The sequence below is a fragment of the Argiope bruennichi genome, chromosome 7 (assembly GCF_947563725.1).
Source record: "Argiope bruennichi chromosome 7, qqArgBrue1.1, whole genome shotgun sequence".
NCBI classification, from domain to species: domain Eukaryota; kingdom Metazoa; phylum Arthropoda; class Arachnida; order Araneae; family Araneidae; genus Argiope; species Argiope bruennichi.
Window position 1 is genome coordinate 79563997 of NC_079157.1, and position 22308 is coordinate 79586304.

The 22308-nt window shown below is 24.6% G+C and overlaps 1 protein-coding gene across 2 annotated transcripts in view; it reads right to left on the reverse strand.

Annotated features, from left to right (window-relative positions):
• Nucleotides 1-422: 422 nt before the first annotated feature.
• The window catches only part of LOC129975236 (serine/threonine-protein kinase A-Raf-like), a 31194-nt gene continuing 9308 nt past the window's right edge, over nt 423-22308 (reverse strand). The window contains exons 4-18 of one of the 2 annotated variants that reach the window (XM_056088270.1): nt 19959-20053; nt 19285-19388; nt 18434-18539; nt 17786-17949; nt 15916-16162; nt 14233-14269; nt 13959-14128; nt 12392-12503; nt 11692-11776; nt 10970-11146; nt 10193-10239; nt 9399-9520; nt 7334-7465; nt 6114-6248; nt 423-3733 (exon numbers count right to left, since the gene is read on the reverse strand). In XM_056088270.1, coding sequence (XP_055944245.1) covers nt 3548-3733; nt 6114-6248; nt 7334-7465; nt 9399-9520; nt 10193-10239; nt 10970-11146; nt 11692-11776; nt 12392-12503; nt 13959-14128; nt 14233-14269; nt 15916-16162; nt 17786-17949; nt 18434-18539; nt 19285-19388; nt 19959-20053 — 1919 coding nt within the window. In that variant the 3' untranslated portion in view covers nt 423-3547. The remainder of the gene's footprint in view (nt 3734-6113; nt 6249-7333; nt 7466-9398; nt 9521-10192; nt 10240-10969; nt 11147-11691; nt 11777-12391; nt 12504-13958; nt 14129-14232; nt 14270-15915; nt 16163-17785; nt 17950-18433; nt 18540-19284; nt 19389-19958; nt 20054-22308) is intronic. The other variant, XM_056088271.1, reaches the window with a different exon arrangement.

The window sequence follows — 22308 nt, forward strand, 5'->3', positions numbered from 1 at the left end:
AAATTTAATTTGTTATTTAAAATATTAATATCATTAAAAATATTATTTTTTGAATTTTAATATGATGTAAAAATCAATTTTGTGCTGTAATATTTTAGGAAGTTATTACGGAAAAACGCTAGAATTTCGCTTGACTTTTAATTAATTAAAACTCTTAATTAAAAATTCGAAAAAATCGGTCCGAGGTGCACATTTCCAACCCCTAAAGTGTACATTTGCCAAATTTGGTAGATGTAAGTCAAACGGTTTGGCTTGTTGTGCGCCAACACACACACACACATTGAGCTTTATTATAAATATAGATATAGATAGATAAATAGACAGATATAAATAACAGCATTAATTGAAAGCTCATTATCTAAATCTGTAAATAAACAAACACAATGAAAAAAACACTACTTCACATACAAAGATATTGCATGTTTATTTAAATTTCCATATTTTGTACAGATGGTCGAACAAGCTTTTATTTATTTATTTTTTTTTTTGGAGGGGAGGGGGGATAACAATCGAAAATTGCTGCAAGTCATTTCATTATGATCACATTTCACAAGATCGGCACTTCATTTTTTAATTGAATATCTATTTAAATTACTATAATTACTATTAAAAATAACTTTCATTATTATTTTTGAAATCCTTATGTCTCTTCACAACAAGATGAACACACAATAAAAAAAATTTATTCTAAATAAGGTATTTCAAATTTTGTGATTAAAAGTCTGATAAATAAAATATTTACCCAATAATTAGTGCACTTATTTTAAAACAGTGAAGCATATTAAATTAATAAAATTACTTTAGATATCACCTGCAAGGAAAATTGAAACATAAATTGCACACAAATAAATAAATTTATTGAACACAATAAATATTCTACACACCTTAAAGCTATTTATATACAATCATTTATTAGAAAAAAAATTGAGCTCTTGCAACCATTCTGCAGTTAAATAATTAATCTACCCTAATTAATTTTCATTGAATACAATTATAAGTTAAAGACAAAAAGTAACTAAGCTAGCTGAACTTTCTTGTGATTATCAATGTTTTCTTCCTTAATTTTTAATATTAAAAATTATTATTTTTAAAAAAGGATACAATATATATAATTCATTTCATTTGCAAAGTCAAATAAGAATATATTTCTTAACAATGCAAATAATTTTCTATAATAATAATATTTTATTTCTTATTTATTATACTTATATATATATATATTTTATATACTTTTATTTATTTATTTATAATTCAGTTTTTCTGCCCAATTCTCTAGGTAATTTTCCCCTCCCATGAAAAAGTAAAATAAAAAGGATAAATAAAACAATTAATTATTCACTTTCCATATTTCTAACATAATAGTACAATTAACTCTTAATCTCAACTTCGTTGTAAAACTAAGATGTAAAATGTGTAACATTAATTTGATGAACATTTTCAAGAAATTTTTAACATTTTTTATAATAAATATTTATTAATTATTAATTGAAACTGTTCGTATTAGCCCATTGCTATTGACACTACAATTATGCAATGTTCAAGACAGGAACATTTGAGTTCAAGAATTAACAGTTAGTTTCTTTTGTCGTCGCCCCCCCCTCCCCCGCCGAAATAAAAATTTGCACCTAATAATATGTAGGATCTACTGAGATTCAAATTTGAAGCTCAAATTAATAAATGTAAAAGCATTATTTTACAAATATTTTTTAAATAGAGATGTGAGGACATCAGAAATCTATGGAAGCATGAATTATTTTCATTATTGTTTCAGTCTTAATTGTTAGATATCAGAAATTTTTCACAATTATGAAAAAGAAAAAAAAAAAAAAAATAGTTTCTTTAACAACCAAATTTTCAATGTCAATTTCAAAATTAATCACTACAAGTAAATGTTTAATTGAAATACACCTATGTTTCTATAAAAATAAAAATCAGCTAGCTATTTTTTAGAAACCCAAATAAGCAATCTAAGATTTTGTAATTTTGCCTGTATTAGTCTAAGAATTTGATATGATACACTATAGAAATATCTACAGAATGGATTCAAGACACTCATTAAAAATGTAAAATATCTACAAATTTAGTAACTACAGCAATTCATGTATATAAACCTAAGACATTCAATGAATGCAGTCGTTTAAAATAATCAACAAATCAAGTCAATAATAAATGATCCACACAAAACTTCATCATGCTCAAAATACCAATTAAAGACTAGAAGAAAAATATTTTATAAAAAATGATAATGTGTTTCCATTTATAGTCTTTCCCATTAATATACTTACTTGGTGACTTAAAAATAAAAATTGGGAAATAAAACTTGCAATCTGCTTAATTCACCAATGAGTATTGTTTAATTAGGAATTAAGGCATAAAAAATAATTAACAAATCCTTTTCAATACTATAATCAGTTTTTTTAAAAAAAGCATGATTACAATAAGATTTTTAAAATATTTATCAAATCTTTTTAATGCTTATTAAAAATAAAACTCTACAAAATTCTTATATTACTAAATTTTTTATTAATCTCATATTTTTTTTTTAATTTTTAAAGCTAAAAATATTCTCCATCCTATTTAAGCCACTTAATTTTTCCCCCAACCGTATTTATATTCTTTGAAAAATACACTAGACTAAAGACTATCAAAATTTATATTACAGATTTTTTTTTTTTTTTAACTGAGGTAAGATTTAATTTCAAGTACATATTTCATTTTTTTTTCAATCTAAAAAAAAAAAAAAAAAAGTCTTATTTATTCTTATCCACAAACTTGAACAGCATTAATTCTGCATTGAAGTTAAACCCTTACCTCACGGGGAGGATTAGGGACCAAATTCATTTTCTAATCTAAGATAAAATAATATATTTATTGATATTTTTCACATTGAAAATGCAATTATAATCATCTTAATAATTAGTAGAAATCAGAGTAATTCTTTAAAAAAAATTAAAATTTTATTCATATTTTGAAGATTTTGCTGCGAATTTCATAAAGATTTTTTTTATAAGGAAGTAACCACCATCTAAATTGGGGGAAGGGTAAGTCATTCTTCTAGAACTAAAACTTTTCATAATGTTGGGGTAGGTAAAAAATACAGGCTTGCAAATAAACTTTTTTTATATTAATAGTTAAGCCACTCATACACCTACAGCATCATTACTGAGGTACATTGAAAATTATTTTTTAAAAATGACAATAAATACCTTGAATACTTCCATGCACTTCTTCCATGGCGACTAATTGGAAAATTTCAAGGGTTTTTGTTTTTTTAAATAAAAACACATAAAATTAAATAACACATTACAATTCTGTACATTGACACATAAATAAAAAAGAAAACAGTTTTATCAGCCTTTGTACACCACTTCTTGTCCATTTTGTATTTACAGAGGAAAATAATGTGCTGCCATTCCACACTTTATACATCGGTAGCCAATGTTTTGGGCGGAGTGCTTCAATGAAATAAACGTGTCCAGCGGTTCCCCATAAATCCATCCAGGTCAAAGGAAAGTTAGGGAGGATCCACTGTTTATCACAAGAGAATTCACACATTGCTTCCCGTTGAAAAGAAAGGAAATGCTCCAAACTGACTATTGATTGGAGTTTTGGGCGAGGCACAAATGTACATAAAGTCTTCGGACTGGAGGTGAGTACGATTTAGAGTTGGCTCTGAGGCGCTACGGTGAATTTTTGGAAGGGAACGAGCTAGCGATTCCAGAGATGCTAGTATCTAAACAATTAAATCAACAATTATTAAAATATTACTATAGTAATACATTTTATGAGTGTCTGCTAACTTCCATGAAAAAAAAAATTCTTCAAAACATTTTTGTGACATAATTATTTCAAACTTACTTTTTTTCTTTTTAAGCTACAAAAATAATTTAGAAACTTACAGGTAATTTTTTAAATAAAGATCAAACTTTTAAATTGTCTAACCTAGTTGGCATATGACAACTGCTGGTACTGTTTTAAGTAATTTTCTACAAACTTCCTAAAAGCAGTAACGTGCTCATTTCCAAAATCCTAATAATAATAATCAGATTTCACACATTATACAGATATATGAAAGAATAATAATAAAAAAAATTTTAAAAAAAAAACGTGTTCCAGAAGTAATAATTGAGACATCTACATCAAGATTTTAGTAAAATATAATTGTTTAATTTCAACAGCTTTCATCATCAAGAATAAGATAAATTTTACGAACTAAAATATCACATACTTTCTTTACAATTATAAACTCAAATTTCATGAGAATATCTTCTGTAACTGAAAAGAAATTTATTATCTTAAACAGATATTGTGACTTACTGGCTATATTTAAGACATTAAGTAAGATGGTTATATTGTGCTCTACACAAGTTTACAATAATATTATAATGTATCATTTTAAACAAAAATAATGTAATCTTAGCATTATTAAAATATGCTAATTATAAAATAATTTCCATTTTTTAATCATTTGTTTTAGAAGCCGTTACATAATAATGGAGAGTCTTAATCTATAATCATTACAAAAATTGAAAAATGGCAATTTATTTATTTATTCAATATTAACAAATTACTTAAAATCCATGAATTATTTTAACTGTCAGCATCCCTCTATTTTTAATTAATACAATACAGTAAGAGGGGAAAGTCCATAATGGTGAATAAAGCATCAGTGAAAGGACTTTTTACAGCCTTCTAACATAAGACACTATATAGCACTATAAAATGATTATTTACAATTTTAAGTAGAAATAAAAATAAAAATGATATTTAATTTCAATGACTCAGGAAAAAAAGTAAGTCAGGGCAATGTTTTGTTGAATGTTGAATATGTTAAAAGTTTTTTAGTATAATTTTATTTAAAGCAATACTTATAGACTAATATTAAAAATTTGAAAAATAAGATAAAAATCTAGGAATCTGAGAAAATTCGCCTTTTAAAAAAATCCATTAAGCAATTCTTTACGAGAAAATGAATCATAATATGCAACAAACTAAATTCAAAAGAAATTACTTTTTTTTAAAGTAGACAAAATTAAGAGTTATTTTAAATAAAATATTCAAATTAATTTTAAAAAATGCAAATTTCGATAATTAATTGGGATGTCATAATATTCATTCCACTATAAAAATTAAGTAACAAATCTTTTAAATATTTTATTAAATACAAAACATAGCGCAAAAATTATAATTACAATATACTAATTTGAGGTTACTGAAGCAAATTTAAATATCTGCTTAAAAATACTCTATTTTTAATCCTATTACATTAAACAAATAAAAAGAAATAATGATGAAGAAAATTATATTTTATTTCTAAATTTATCATGAATATTAAGCTCCCTAAAAAAATACATGCATTAATTTTAAAATGTTTTTAGTGAAAGTAACGTAAGTAACCAATAGTCTTATTAACAAATTTATATTATTAAGTTTAAAGAGGAAAAAAAACACTTCTAAATATCAAATTATATTTAAATTTTCAACTATAATAAAAATACATTTATAAGGTGACATACTATTAAATACATGCCTAGTATCAATATTACTCAGAAGAACAAGCATTATAGTAATATTTATCATCTAATTTAAATAGACCAAATGAATTATATTATTTATGGAATTATTAGCAGCTTATTTTTTGCAAGAAGAAAAGGAAGGGGCATGCTTCAAAAAAGATCCAGTAGATAAGAAGATTCTTCCCTAATACAAAACATTCATATTGGGGGGGGGTGCTGTTGTTGATATTTTAAATAAAAATATTCTCGTTTATTTCCATGTTGTTTCAACTCTGGTGTTACACCATAGCTAGACTGTAAATTGCTAATCATATTTATTAATTGGTATTGATTATAAAATAATTTTCCTAAATTTTTTGAATAAACTCTCTGGTTAAAATATAGAGTAAAATATTCATTTTATAAATACCAACTCTGAAGCTATTATTTTTAAATCATTTGCATTATTAGGTAGAAATAAAATGCATTTTATTCAAATATACATTACAAAAAATAATATGATTATTAAAAAACTTTTTGAAAATAAAGACAGAGTGAAATGACTATTTTAATAACAATCTTAAAAACATGAAGAAAAAAATATTTTTAAAAACCTACTTGTCTAAAAAGAGGACGCTCATCTCTATTAAATTTGATACAATCTTCAATGAGTCTGTTGAGAGCTTTTGGTGTGTCTGACCTTGTATTCCTTAGATCAGGTATCAGGTACCCATGACCCACCATGAAGAGTATCTAATAAATTAAATGATGATCAAATGTAAATAAAAAAAAAAACTTTATATAAAGTTCTGTTAAAATTCCAAAAAAAAGTTATTATTGTTTGTTTATTTATTTCTCGACATATGGCTTTACTTTTTTAGCTGTTAAGAGGTTCAAAGTTGTCTGTTTAATTCAGATACATTTGTTAAAAATTTAATACCTATTAAAATTCCATTTAAATTTTAACTCATAATTTCATAGGAAATTTGTTAAATGTTTATTATATAATGCTACATGTTGGACACCAGGCAATCCATCCAGTTTCTAAAGAAATTTCGAATCCTTTTTCTGGAAATTCATAGTTCATCATTTCCAAATGCTCCATATTTGCTATTGTCTACTGAAAACCACATTTAAGAACACAAAATTAGAACCTGTGCATATCAATTTGTCTAATGGTCACATTAAATGAAGAAACAACAAGAAAAAATAGATTTGATATATTTATAAAAGACTACAATGAAGAATCAAGCATATATAAGTTCAATAATTAGTTCTCATAGTATAAGTACAGTAACGTTGCACACTAAAAATATCTTATATTTTTTCACCATATGTATGACCAGAAAACAACCTATAATAACAAAAATACTTATCCCTCAGATAGCAAATAAAGTAGGAAAATATCAATTAATTTATTTAGTAAAACTGCTGCCTTATATTTTAAACCATTAAAAAACAAAAAATAAAAAAATCGTTATTAAAAATTGTTATATATATAACTTAATATATATATATATATATATATATATATATATATATATATATATATATATATATATATATATATATATATAATTAGTATTTTTGAAGTTTGATTCTAAAGAAATATAAATAAGATTTTAACAACATCATTACTAGAACTACACATTTAAATTTGCCACATCACAGCAATTAAAGCTAGCAAAATAGCCCATAAGAAACTTTTGGAAGCTAATGAACAGTAAAATTCATTTTTAAAAACTACATCACACAATTCAGAATATAAATACACAGAAAATTTTTAAATAATCACACTAAATACTTAACTTCAAAATACCAAAAATTCAAAATCTCACCTGATCTTTGTTATTTATATTTGAGTAAGGAAGCTGTCCTGCAACTAATTCGTACAGTACAATACCAAAAGCATAAACATCAGATTGGAAAGAATATGGATTAAGGTCCTTCATGCGAATTACTTCAGGAGCCTAAATAAAAATAATTTTCTCCACAAATGCAATCAAGATATTCAATACAATTAGAAATTAATAAAATAAAAACGAATGAAAAAATAATAATATAATAAATTTACAATTAGTATTATTATAAAAATCCTCGGGCTGGACAAGGTCGACTCAGCCTTTCATCCCTTCAGTGGGTCGCTAAACTGAGAACCAAGCATGCTTGAGAACTAAACACCAGGGGTTCCACATTAGCCCAACCACCTAATTGGGACACATGCCTTGCACCCCAAGGCCCTCAATCAAGAAAGCAGATATGGGGCATTTTAGGCCTTGGCCCATATGGGCTGTCGTGCACTGATTTTAGATTTTATTATCATAAAAACTTTTTAATAACAATACTAAATAAGATATTTTTAAGAAAGTAAATTTAATCCTTCAAATTTTAATCCAGAGTTATCAACAAAATTTCTTAGTCTTGAGACAACATATATACAAAATCTTAATTTTTTTAATGAATATTTATTAATGTATTTAATATTTTATTCTTATATCAGTAATTTAGCAAACTTGGGGTTGGGGGAGAGAAACTCATTATTTTTTGCTAAATACAAAATTTTTTATTAATATTTGACTGAGGAGGATACATGTAGATTTTACTTACCACTAATTGTGATTCAAAATTTATAAATATCCAAGAAAATAGATTATAACAAATATGCATAAAATTAAATTCTTTAAAAAAAATTCTCCCATTAAAATAGAATATGCAGATATTTTTACATAATAGATTAGACAAATAACAACAACAATTATTAAAAAAACATAAACAGCTAAAAAAATGCAAAGTGGACTACCAATTCTTGCAACATTCTTTAGATTCACAGCTAGAAATTTAAATTACAATGGTCAGAGAATCTATTAGAAACACTGCCACACACAAATTTATCAAAAACAATTATTTTAGTTGGCTTAGAAGTCTAAAAGTAACTGCTAATAGTATTTTATCAATGAAAAGTGTTCAAAATTAATAATTATCCAATAATAGAAAATTAATATCATTAATTATTAGCATAATAAATCTTCAAGCAAGATTCAAATTAATCACGCATTACAGAATTTAATTGCATTCATAAGCACAATAAAAGGAAAATAAAGATAAAATATAAATAATGCAAGAAACATGATTTTAACAATTCACAAACAAAATAAAAATATATGGGGGGGGGGGCAGAATCCAGTGGAAAAAAAATAGCAAAATTTTGCAACATATTTTAACCCATAATAGCAAAAAAACATAAATAAACATTCTGTCATACAATTTTAAGGAAATTGATAAATAGATGCTCATTCACACATATACACATGGGGGGGGGGGAGGAACCTTGTAAGTTAATGATTTTTGAAATTCTGATATTTAATTATTCATAGTTATGAAACATTTTTCTGATAGGAGTTCAATTTAAATTTCAAAATGTGAAGCTTAACTGCTGTAAAAAAATATGTAAGAGAAAAATTTAATGTTTAAGTCAGTTTTCAAATTTTAATATTCAATAGAATGGAAAAATTCTGTACATAAAGCCATAATTTTATAATTAACAACAATATTCACATTATGAAAGTTTCACATGAACTACAGTTAAAAAATCGTTAAAAAAAATATGTTCAAATGCAATAATTTGGAAGACAATATACCAAAAACAATATTTAGAACATAAAATTTTTAATTTTGAAGCATTCCAAAAAATACATTAAGAGATTACACAAATGAAATAAAATTTAGAATTTTTCATACAAACACATTTTAAGAAAACAATTAACAGTAAAATATAAATATTTTAAAACAGCACTTGATTTTATTCTTAAAATATACTAATAAAAATCATCAACAAATAAATTTGTGCTATCCAAAGTTAAAGAAATGTGTCATACTTAGAAAGAAATAATCATATATACGAACCATCCACAATATGGATCCTGTTGGTTGGTGAAATTGCTGAGAACCACTCCACCTTGTTTTTACAGTGGCTAGACCAAAATCACCTATTTTAACTGTTGTTAAATCTTCATGAAGAAATATATCTGGAGGCAAAATTAAGGGACATCTGAATAAAGTTAGCTTCTTATTTTAATTATTTATGAAGTTAGTTATTGAAAATATAAAAGAGAAGGTAAAATGACATTAATATTGTCTTAAGAGAAATAACAAAACATACTTGATGCAATAGATACTCCATTCCAATAGAAAAAATTAAGTGAAAACCTCATAAGAAAAGATGAAGCTTTGATCCATTGAATGATAATGTTTATAATTAAATAACAAGTACAATAAGTACAATATCAGGCTAAAGTAACTAACAACTATAATCACACATATTACTTATATTCCAAAAGTTTTTATTTGTATTTTCTAATTAACATAAAAAGACAAACATAAAAAACACTTAAGCAATAGTTTTATAATAAAAGTTTGCCTTCATAATTATACAATTAATTCAAATCAGTACAAATTATATAAAGAATTGACAGAAAAATAACTATTGATTTAAAATAAGAGTAATAAATAATTTTGGCAAATACATAAATTATATATAAATATAGGATAATAATTAAATTACACGAATAATTTCTGGCTAAAATTTAAATTACCAAAAAGAATTATAACAAGATATTACTTCAACATATTTTTTAATGCAGCAGTTATTTCTCCAAAATGTTTAACATTTAATATATTTACTCAAAGAAAAAGGATACTATTAGATTTCAAATCTCTATGGATTATATTTTTGGCATGAAGGTAACTGAAATAAAAGAAAATATATTAATCATCGCAAAAAAAAATGTATAATAGATGATAAAATTAAACCCATACCTACTTTTATTTATTTTCAATCATGAATAGATTGAAACATTTCAAAAACAAAAGAAAATACTGTAGGTTTTCATTTAATAAATTTTTATGGTTACCATTATGACAGCAACATATTAATCATCAAAAAATATTAAAATAAATGATTACTTAAGTCTGCTTTTTTGTTTGCTTATTTATTAATACGAATAAATATACTATGAATAAAGTTTAGAATTAAATCCGCCTTATTGCATATTAACAAAAAAAGAAAAAGGAGCAGTACAAATTTTATTTTCAACTTTTTTTAACCAAATGATGCACCTATGTTCTGCCAAATACTTTTCTAATTACCAACTACTTCCTAAATTAACTCATAATTCATAATACAATATCTTGAAACAATTAATAAAAAACTCACATTTATAATTTTAAAAAATTTACCAATAAAGTTATTATAGAAAATAATTTTAAGAGAAAAGAATCTTAACATATATGAAAACAAAATGGGTGGTTTTCAAAATCATGAAGTTGAACATGCATATTTTGATTCATTTTTTTCAGCATTTACCTAGAAATATTCATTTAAGATAATATGAAATTTCCTGTTATACAATCTAAAGTTAAAAAACAAGCATTACAATGGAGAAATTGAATGAAAAAAAAATAATCAAAATACTTACTCCATGCCTTGGGCTGTTTGTCTGGCAATGTCTATTAATTCTAACATTTCAAACTTATGCTCATGGACATGGAGGTGTTTATATAGTGTAGACCCTTCACACCATTGGGTTACAATTGTGAGTTGAGGTTGAGATACATATCCCATAAATAGAAGAATATTTACATGTCGAGTTTTCCTGAAAAAAGCACAAACATCATGAAAATGTAAAATAAAGACTTAATTAATTCATTTCTTTCATTTTGTCTCAACACAAAACAAACTTAAATTTATGAATGCAGCATATAACAGATTTAAAATGTATTCATGATATGATGGCAAATATCTCTAGATTGAAAATTTAGCTATTTTTGATATAAAGACAAAAAAAATATCTGCATTTGAAAATATTTATGATTAAACAATAGTTTAAACTACCCTTATTAAAAATACTTAAAATTATGTACTGTCAAAAAAAAATGAAATGAAACTAATAATTCATTAAATTTTCATTTACAATTAGCAGCAAATATTATAAGCACAAAAAAAAAAATTACTATAACAAATTTATCATTCATTAATGCCTCAAAAGATAATATTTAAATACAGGCACATAGCTGTTATTGTTGAAACTGAATTACAGTCAATTTATACAACAAATGAAAAATATTTATTCAAAATAAATACATTAGTTGATTCTATAGAGAAAGATACTACAATATTATTTTGAAATATATTTCTAACCTTAAAACTGCAACTTCATTTTTGAATGCTTGTAGTTGAGCTGGGGTAGGATTTGTTACATTCAATTTCTTTAAAGCTACAGGACCTAGATTTGTAAAAATCATGTTAATGAAGTACAATTACAATCTTATTTTATAAATATGTATGTCATCTTAAGTAAATTAATTTTCTCAAGTAAATCAATTTTATCTTATCTAATTTTATCTTTTTCATGCAAAATAAAAATTTAAGCGCTTTTTACAGGATTCAAAACAATTAACACAATTTCTAGGATTAAATATTTTGCATTGTTTAACATTATTTGTTGAACATTCATACAATCCTGTTGTTATTATCTTAATAATAAGTAATGTGAAAAATATTTAGAAAAATTACTAGAGAATAAATAAGAACAAAAAGGACTTAAAGAACAGAAACTTAAGACGAGATCTGCTTACATATGTTATCTAATTGATGTCAGATCTGAGATCTGTTTTAAGATGAGATATTATCATTTACTTGTAATCACATATAAGATTAGAATATATAAAGTTATCATCAATTTTCTTATAATTACACAATAACAGAAAATTGACAATGTGAAAAAGTATCATTTAGTACTTCAAAAATAGATTCCACTTTTATAATTATTTGCTTCCATAACATAAAAAAGTTAATCACCGCTTTTAAAAATGAAAACATTGCACTATAAAATGCATACCATGCCAATGTCCTTTGTGGACTGTACCAAAGGAACCAGCTCCAATCCTGTGTTCTGTTTGAATCTCATTAGCAGGAATTTCCCAATCTTCAATAGATTCACGAGGCGGCCTCTGCAAAAAATAAATTCTATTTCCAGATATTTGTATCATAATAAAAGAAAATCTATATTAATGAGATCTTTCCAACTATTTTATACATTTTAGCAACAGAAATAATTTAATTACATCCGTTCATGTGAAATGAGAATATGGAGCAATTTCAGCAGTAAGAAATGACTAAAAAAAATATTATACATTCTATTAATCTTACAATTATTATAAAAAAATTAATGATTGAATCATATCTTAATTATTTCATAAAGTATTTGGATATACTATCAGAAAGCATAATCTTAAGATATATTTTTCAACATTTTTTTTAGGGATATAAGATTTTAAAATGGCAAAAAACAATCCATTTTTCATATACATATTTCTTGGAAAGTATATTAAAAATTTTAAGAAAAAAAAAATTATTTTCTAAAGTTTTTTTTTCCCCCTTCCCTAATTTGAAATAACAGGAATTTCCTAATCTTGCATATATATTGTTTTATTAATAAATTAAAAGTGTTAGCAATAAGACAATATTTATTTGTTTTAATTTACAAAAAGATCTGCCTGACTAAATGGGTTTATATCCCATTAAAAAATCTCTGGCTTGATTGTTACAGAATAACTACCAAAAATTGTAGTAGAAAATATCATGCACTTTAGTAAATTGCTTAGTAAATAAAATATATTTGTAGTACACTTCAGATGTAAATATATAATGACATTGGAAGTTTTGCTACCATTCAATATATTCATAATATTCACAAACAAACCAAAATTATTCACTAAAATTGGATTGAAACAAATAGTAATTCATTAACAAGGGGGAAAAAATACTCAAAACCAAATGCAAAACTTAAATATTAACAATAATCTTCAATTTGGCCCAGAATGGGAAATTATAATGAATCAGCAAAAATATAAAATAATAAAAATTGGTCAGCTTATTGATTTTTGCAATTTCTTCATGTTTAGGTTTATTTGTACACTAATAAATCAGTCAATTTAAACATTAAAAATTTTTTGTCTTAGCTGTTAGATGACAAAGCAGAAGTTGATTTTACATCTGATGATGGTATAGACCAAACAGGTGGGGATATTTTTAATTTTTCCCACTGTTACAGACAACAGTAATTATATATACTGATGAAAGTTATATTTGTCTCCCTGCTTCTCATCAACAAAAAAACTGTTTATAATATTCAAGTTATGTTTGCTAATAAATAATTTTGATGGAGCTATCATATTTAACATAAATCACGGGAAAAACAAAAATAACAAAGTTTAGAACTTATTTTTCTTTAATTCTTCTTACTACTGACAACAATCGCAGGCAGAAGAGAAAAAATAAATTTAAACATAAAACTTCAGAAGTATTAACTGTAAAAGCAAAAGTATTTCACGTTTTAATTTCATTAAAAAAAGAAAAAGATCCCATAAAAAAAAATTCAACAAGATATCCAAAATATTACTCACGATTTTTCTAGTACTTTCATCAGCTGATCGCGCGCGAGGCCTCCAAGGTTTGTGGCTATTTGTAGGAGACCCTTGAGCACTTTGTGTCCTGGTGGGACTAGAACTAGGACTATAACTAGTAACTGTAGCAGCGCTACAGTAACCACTGGAAAGATTCAATCCTGCATTAGCTGAAATTGAAGCCAGAAAAATTTTTAATAATGAGTTTTCCAGCAGCAAAAAATAAAGTATATTAAAAAAGCAAATAAAAAGTAAAGCACAAATAAATATTTACCTTGTGAACCTTGACTTCGAATTCTTGAGGCAAACTCCTATGACAAAGAAAAAACACAGAATTAAATATATATAAATATATATTTAAATTCCTATGATTAAAATATCTTAAACTATCATTTAGCTTTATTCTTTCAAGGCTTTATCAAAATAATTGTAAATATAAATAGAATTTCATTTGAGTAAAAAAGAAAGATATATTTTCACACATATAATTTCTTAGCATATGTTTAAATGTCCTTCATTAGATTAAAATGTGAAAATATGATTACTTGAAATGCATTTTTTCCATTTAAATAGTCTATTCTTTACAAAAAGATTCAATTATAGAAAGAAATAAAATCTCAAAAACTTGAGGATTTTTTTTTTTTTGATAAATTTTATACTCTTCATCTGAAAATGTGATACACAATTAGAAACTATTTTTATACAGATTGGCATACATTTATATATGCAAATACATTTCTAATAAAGCAGAGTAAGTTTAGTGATATAATCATAAAAATTTTTAATATAAAGTAAATGCATTTGTAATGGAATTTGGCTTATTGAAATTATACTATATTTGCAGGTAATTAATATTTACAGCAAAATTTTATCTCCGAAATTTATGGAATCTTCTACAAATTTCAAATTTTTCTGTTTTATTTTAATATTTTTTTTCTAAGCAATAAAATGCAATTTTCATTTTAATCACTTATTTCCTAAATACAACAGATGCTACTTCATTTTATACAAAGTAAATCTAATATTTAATTGAATCTAAATGTTTGTTTATTATGTATTATTTAACAAATACTGCTCAGTACAAACAAGCAACTTAATTACTAAGTTATTTATTTTTTCCTTAGTATTTACTGTTATCAAGGATAGTGCACACAAAATGTCTTCATGCTTATTTATTTTCAAATTTGTTATTGCAATTCTTAGTAATGTAAAAAATTACTATATTTTTATGTAGATAATTATTATATTATAATTAATCCAAAAAGACACTGAAAAAGGAATCTAAAACTGAAACCATTTCTTTGTCAAATGTCATGAAATGATTAAACAACCAAATTTAATGTTGGTGAATTTGGTACTAGAAAAACAGCTCAGAAAGGTATTTCCTTTTTTTATTGCAAACTAATGGGATATTCGCAAAACTATATTAGTAATAATAATAGCAGCAAAAGAAAATTAGAAGTTTGAAAGTAAATATTTCCTATTTCTATATTATATTTACAAATTCTTATGCACATTTTAATTATTATATTTTATTTAATCATAAATTAGAAAAATTTTACATTATAATTATTTTAACATAAACATCTTGCCTTTATGAATCTTTTTGATTGCATACTTTAATTTTTAAACAAGGGGGGGAAATCATATTTATGTTTTACACCTTAAATCTGCAAATATATATAATTCATTCAATATATTTCAAAATTCCAATTTTACAAGATTTTTTTTTTTTTTACAATATGATAAAATGTTTGTCAGGAAAAAAGAAATCTTAAGCAATTTGAAACTTTAATTCATGCATTTATTTCTCGCAATTCTAGGATAAAACTAAATAACCACGGCTTATTCATTGCATTGTGATGCTGACTATCATATTAACACATTCAGTCAGATAGGTTTTATTATAAAGCATCATAAGGCAATTAATGACATATTATTAAAGAACACCTAAAACCTGAATAAGTCGAATGCACACCTCCAGAGACATGTCCGATTGATTGACCATATTATAACACACATTTGGAGCTGAAGTGGAGCGTTCCCTTTGTCCTAGGGAGGGTGGATGTGTTCTTGGAACATTTTGGGGTGGAGATGTGGCATTTGAACTAGCCTGAGGATAAAGATATTGATTGGGAAGAGTACCAGAAAAGTCTTGAGGTGCTTGTAAGCCACTTGATCCTATGTTATAGGAAGCTAATAAACTGGTGAAAAAGAAATATATATTAATAAGGGGGAAAAATTATAATGAAATATTTTTTAAATAATTTATTCGTTTAATTTTTAAACACATTAATTTGGTAAAATAAAGGAATGAAATGTCTGTTGTCCTGACATTAATAGTAACATCAAGAATTTTTTTAAAAAATTAAAAATCTCAACATTTTAAATTTAGACTAAAGGTGTCAAATTCAAATAATATGAGCTAAATAAACAGGTTTAGGTAAGTAGCCAAAAAGAAAAACTAGAAACAAAGCTTTATTTCATAAATTTTAAAAACTGTTGGGGTGGAAAACTCTTAAAACTTTCTTGTATAATCTCTAATAAAGATAAAAAGATCTAAAACATTTTTTTTTCTATAAAAATTCCTGTATATATTAATTTCTGAATTTATACACAATCTAACTTATTAGTATCATCTAATTTATTAGTATCTAGTCTAATTTATTAGTATCATATATGGTAAAAATTCCATTATAAATATAAATCATTTTTATTTAAATTCTGCAAAATAACAAAGGAAAAAGAATTTTTTAAAACTGATAATAATATATTAGAGCTTTTATTTCCAAAATTACAAAAATACACACAGAAAAAAATTTTGTTAACTAAAATTAGCTAAGAAAAATTACAATTTTGCTAACATTAGTTTTCACTATTAGGGTAAAATAGAAGTCAAACAAAATAAATAAATAAATAAATAAAATTAAGAAAAAAAAATCACAATAACATTACTGATCAACAATTCCACAAATCTGAAGTTTAATTAGTTATTAGTAATTCTCAGGTTTAGGTTCTTAAAGGTTAAAATGAGTATATGAAAGAATATAAGATTAAAACTCCATAAAAATTATTTATAAAATTAAAAAATTAATCATAAAAATTAAGTAATTCTAATAAGACATTCATGCAATACATATTTAGAATATTTAACTCACTTTTTTATTATATATTTCAAGACATATTTAGTTAGATTAAAATTATATATTGGCAAATAATAATAAGTATATTATAGTAGAGCAAGATTAAAATCCAGGAAGTGGACCAGTTAAAACTGTTAACTGATTACATGTTACAAATATATATATATATATATATATATATATATATATATATATATATATATATTTCTGGAAACAAAATTAGTCACTTAAAAAACTATCTTTACACTCTGTAACATAATACAAATAACTTAATAAAATAATAAGCATTAAATAATTTTCCCAAGATTCAAAACAAACATTTATAATTGTTAAAGAGAAGTCCTGAAAGAAATTAAAAATATTGATACTTTTCAAGTACAATAAACATATCACTAAAAAAATATTTTTCTCTCCTATCCAAGGTTGAATGCTAGCATTAGTCCCTCAGTGACAACTTTGGCACATTATTTATAAAATTTGGCATGTTTAAGTCTAAAAATTAGCTAACAGAAAAATAATGAGATTAATTGCAGGATCCAAACAAATAAATAGCAAAGAATTTAATTCACTGATGTGGGTAATTTTTATCAAAAATTATACTGTTAATATTTCAATGTTTAAAACAAATACCAATGAACTTTTAATACCAGGAGCATATATTAAATAAAGGATGGAAATACGTACTATCTATAATAATTATTCTCGGCAGGTGAAGGCTGACAAAGAGTTGGAACGCCATTGGCACACCTTTGGTGGAAACGGTATCCACATGTTTGACACCGAAAACCATGGAACAGTAACCTCCTACAGCATTCGCAGAATGCAAGAGTAAAGAAAGTTTTCCGCACCTGTGGAACAAAAAAAAAAGAAATTAAATATTGGCAAATAATAGTAAGTACATTATAATATTAAATTAAACATTAATAATACAATAAGTATATTATTAGTATTAAATATTATTAAAATAATAATGATAAAATAATAAAAGATAAATTCACTTTCCATAAATATAATATCAAGAAACATTGTGAACATTTCTACTTTTTCATTTTCAAGGAAACTGATTTCATACAAGAATTTCTGAAAAAATTGTGATCAGTAAGCAGTAGATATCCTAATCAGATTCCATCTCTGGCAAAAATTTTTCCTCAAGAAAAATAATTGTTAATAAATTGTAATGAACAAAATATTAAGAGTAGACCATTTTTGATTAATTTAAGTGGAAATTCAAAGAATATACAAAACATTTCTAGCACTGAGAAGGTTTTGAAAATCCATGTAATTTTAAAATAAACAGTATATTTTTAAAATTTCAATTTTTAAGATACTCACAAAATTATGCGATATGCTGGTAGTAATAGGAATTCTTTCATGAATTTCTACAGTTATTTCTTCTCCTTCTAATGTGCTAATATCATCATCCCAATTTACTTCAACCCTTCAAAAAAAATGTATAAATTATACATGACAATATGAACAATTAAGCATCATTGAAACCAAATGATATTGGAAATTAAAATTTCAACCAGAAAGAGGACATTTAACTATGAAAAGTTAGCATTTATTTGTCTAAATATTAAATTTTAATTGACTTGTTTATAAAAAACAAGTCAATTCCAACTGTTTACTTGTTAAGCAACTTTTAATTTCATATTCCTTCCTGTTCAACTGGGAAAAAAAAAATAAAAAAAAAATAAAAAAAAATTCTGCATTATATTTACAATGTGAATAATAGATTAGTCACATTGACTGACCATTATAATTATTGGCTATTATTCGTAACATTAATCATAACATAATTTTCTAATTTCTACTTTCATGAATTTGTATTTTTTGTTTTTGCATTTATTCATTAAATTGGATTGAATTAAATTAGTATAATAAGACAGAGATATTAAAATCATTTAATAAATATAAATCAAAAAATTTTTTAAATAATATAATTAATCAGTTTCAATAAATTCTTTTTTTAAAATACATATTTCTATAAAATTAAACTAATTAAAAAAATGCTTTTATAAAAGCACAAATACTAGCATGTATTAAAATGCATGAAAATAAAAGCAATTAATGCAAATGAAATGAAATTTGGTATAACATGAAAATAAAAACATTGAATTAATTCATCACAAATTAATAAAAAGATAAAAATTTTAATTAAATGCAATAAATATATTGCTCACTTTCCATCACATCTATATACAACACACATATCAGCTGTGAGTTTACGCCTTCTCATGGCTTTATATAATGCTTCTCTAACAGTTTGGCCCGGCTTTACTTGAACCTTAAGAAAAATAAGAATTCAAAATCAAATTTTTTAAAAAATTATGTTAAACATATTTAAAACACACATTTTTCATTTTTAAAAGCTCTTAAGTTTCAAAATCTTCATAAATACTGAAAATTTTAATTATAATATTATATTACAAAGAAGGGATCATCACTATTATATAACTGCTATCTACTAAAATCCCAAAAGTTTTAACACTTAATAATGAACACTTTAACCTTTTTAGCACCATAATTTAATGTGCAATTCTGTAATTAGTAAATTTTTTTAATGCATTATTAGTTTTTGCCTTCAAGATAAAACTATAAAAAATTATTTAAAAAATAATCATATGGAATTATTAGAAAATTGAGATACAGACAAATTGAGATTAAAGCATTATAAAAGAAAAAAGGTGAGAAAATCAAAGGATCATATGTATATCCTAGTAGTAAATATCACTGTCTGAATAATTGTATTTTGGTTAACATCCAATCAAAAATAACTTATTCAAAAGAGAATGAATAAGGATGAAAAAGTTATAACATAAAGAACAAATAGTTTAAAAGTTTTAAAAGTACTCACTGTAGTACGTTGCTGATTTGGTAAAAAAGCTCTAACAACAGACTTTAAAGGAGACCTTGGGGAAACTCTAGGACTTGTGTCCACTGCAGAGCTTCCTGCAAATTAAAATAAAATCAATATATATAATATCAAAATATAACTTAAAATGTTAATAAACTTTTCCACATATAATAAAACATTAATAAATTAATGCAAATTTTATTAGTGGAAATCTGTATAGCACAGATTCCAGTAATCTTATAAAAAAGAATTAAAATATCTTGATATTTAATATTTTTTTTAAAAAAATATTTCAATAAAAAGCATAAATTAATTTTTTTAGTTACTGTGTATATTAAAAATATTACATAAAGAAAGTTATCAATATAAAATGCAATGTTCTATATGCTGCTCATTGCTACAGCAGTGTGTTTTAATGATTTGAAACTCAACACAAAAAGATTCTAATCTACCCACTGGATACTCAGTAAGCCAGCAAATAAGAACTAACCCTCTTGTGACAGGCGTGTCATATATACATCACCAGTGAACGTCTCTCAAGGCCGGACATCCCATCCGTGCATTTCTGGAAATCAAACTCATGGGATGGTGATGCATATATACATTCTAAACTGGAACAATTTTTAAATGCCACTAGATGGCTTCCTGTGTCCATTACTTTTGAAATAAATATAGTTTTGGTATTCTAACCATCAGTTTGCTGATATTCAGCCTTTGATATTTCACTCATCAACTATTGCTAAGAGGAATGTAAATAAGCAGAGCTGGGTTGTGTAACATTCCACTAGATAGAATAATCTGCCTTTCTGATCTTGCTCCAAATTCTTTTCTTTTTTCATTATTGCTATTTAACTGTAACTAGTCTTGTTGAGTTTTACCATCTGTTCTATTTATTTAGCGTAGATTTCGGATACATTTTGCGTACTTCTCTTTTTTTATTACGGAAAGCTTGATTTCGGTTTATTATGGCAAAACATGATTTGTGCAGGAAGAATGTGCTCAAATTATGAATGAATTATAGAAAAAAGAAGAAGATGACAACATTAGGACAAATTTAATTGTTTGTGATTTTTTTTTTTTTTTTCAAGTTAGGCTTAGTGACGTAAAACTCCTGTCCTGTGGAATGATTCCTTTTGCATACACTCCGTCTCGTGCATGCATCTAGGATAGAGGCCTCCCGTCTCGAAAGGGTTAATGAGGAAAAGAATATTAAGAACACAATCATAATTTTTAATCGGAAAATGTTAACTTTCAGAGTTTATATTCAGGAAAATAAGTAGTGAAAAATGAGTCCACTGAAAAATACTCTTATTTATTCCATCAGTGAAACAAATGATAACTTTGAAAAATGTAACTTCATTCCAGTTCTGACAGTCAAAAAATACTCCGTAAAATGATCTACTAAGAAAAATTCAGTCATGATACATATTTATTGAAATTGAAAAACTTCTTTCAAGTGCTTTTATAAGAATATTCTCATTTCTTTCTTTATTTTTTAAGTTGTATTTTAATTTGTAATCTTGTGCATAAAAACATTTAAAAATTATTTATCAAAAACATATAATAATGTTAATATTTTACTTATTTTTATGATGAGCAAAAATTTAACAGAAATTAAAATGGATAATTAAATAAGCTGATTATAGATCATACTGAACAATAAAACTTAACCTCATACAGAATTTTGTAAATTAACAGTAAGAGAATGAATGAATTTTTCTAATATTTTAAACCAAAGAAAATAATTTTTCTAGTCTGATGGTTTAAAAGCATAATAATTTAAATATTATTTAGAAGAACATTTAGTTTTCAAACTACAAAAAAACCACAGTAGTCCATCAAAATCGTAACAATTCATGCATACGTTGTTATTACTACAAAACAGCTTAATGATGAGATTGAGAATTATTGGTCATATTAGATCAATGGCTTCCAACTATCACAGTGGTTCTTAACCTTTTTAAGCCGCTACCCAAATTTGAGAAATATGTTCATGTTGCGACCCAAAAAAAAGTCAAAATTTTTTCATTGCTTTATTTTAGATCGTATTTTTAAAAAATCTTCAATCCTACGATGATGATTTTTTTTTAACTTACAAATTTTTTATTTATTTTTTTAATAATAAAGATAAACAAAAGCACTTTTCGATCCAAGGAAAATTTAATTAATAATCAATGTTTTTAATAATTTTTATTGACCAAATTAAAATATATTTAAAACTTTTTGAAAATAACTGACATTTTAACTTATTCCTAAAAAAAAGAAATATCAATACATATGTTAAGTCTTTTAAATTTTAAATGCAAGTCATACAGTTTTAATGAGAACCTTGTGCTTTGAATACATTTTG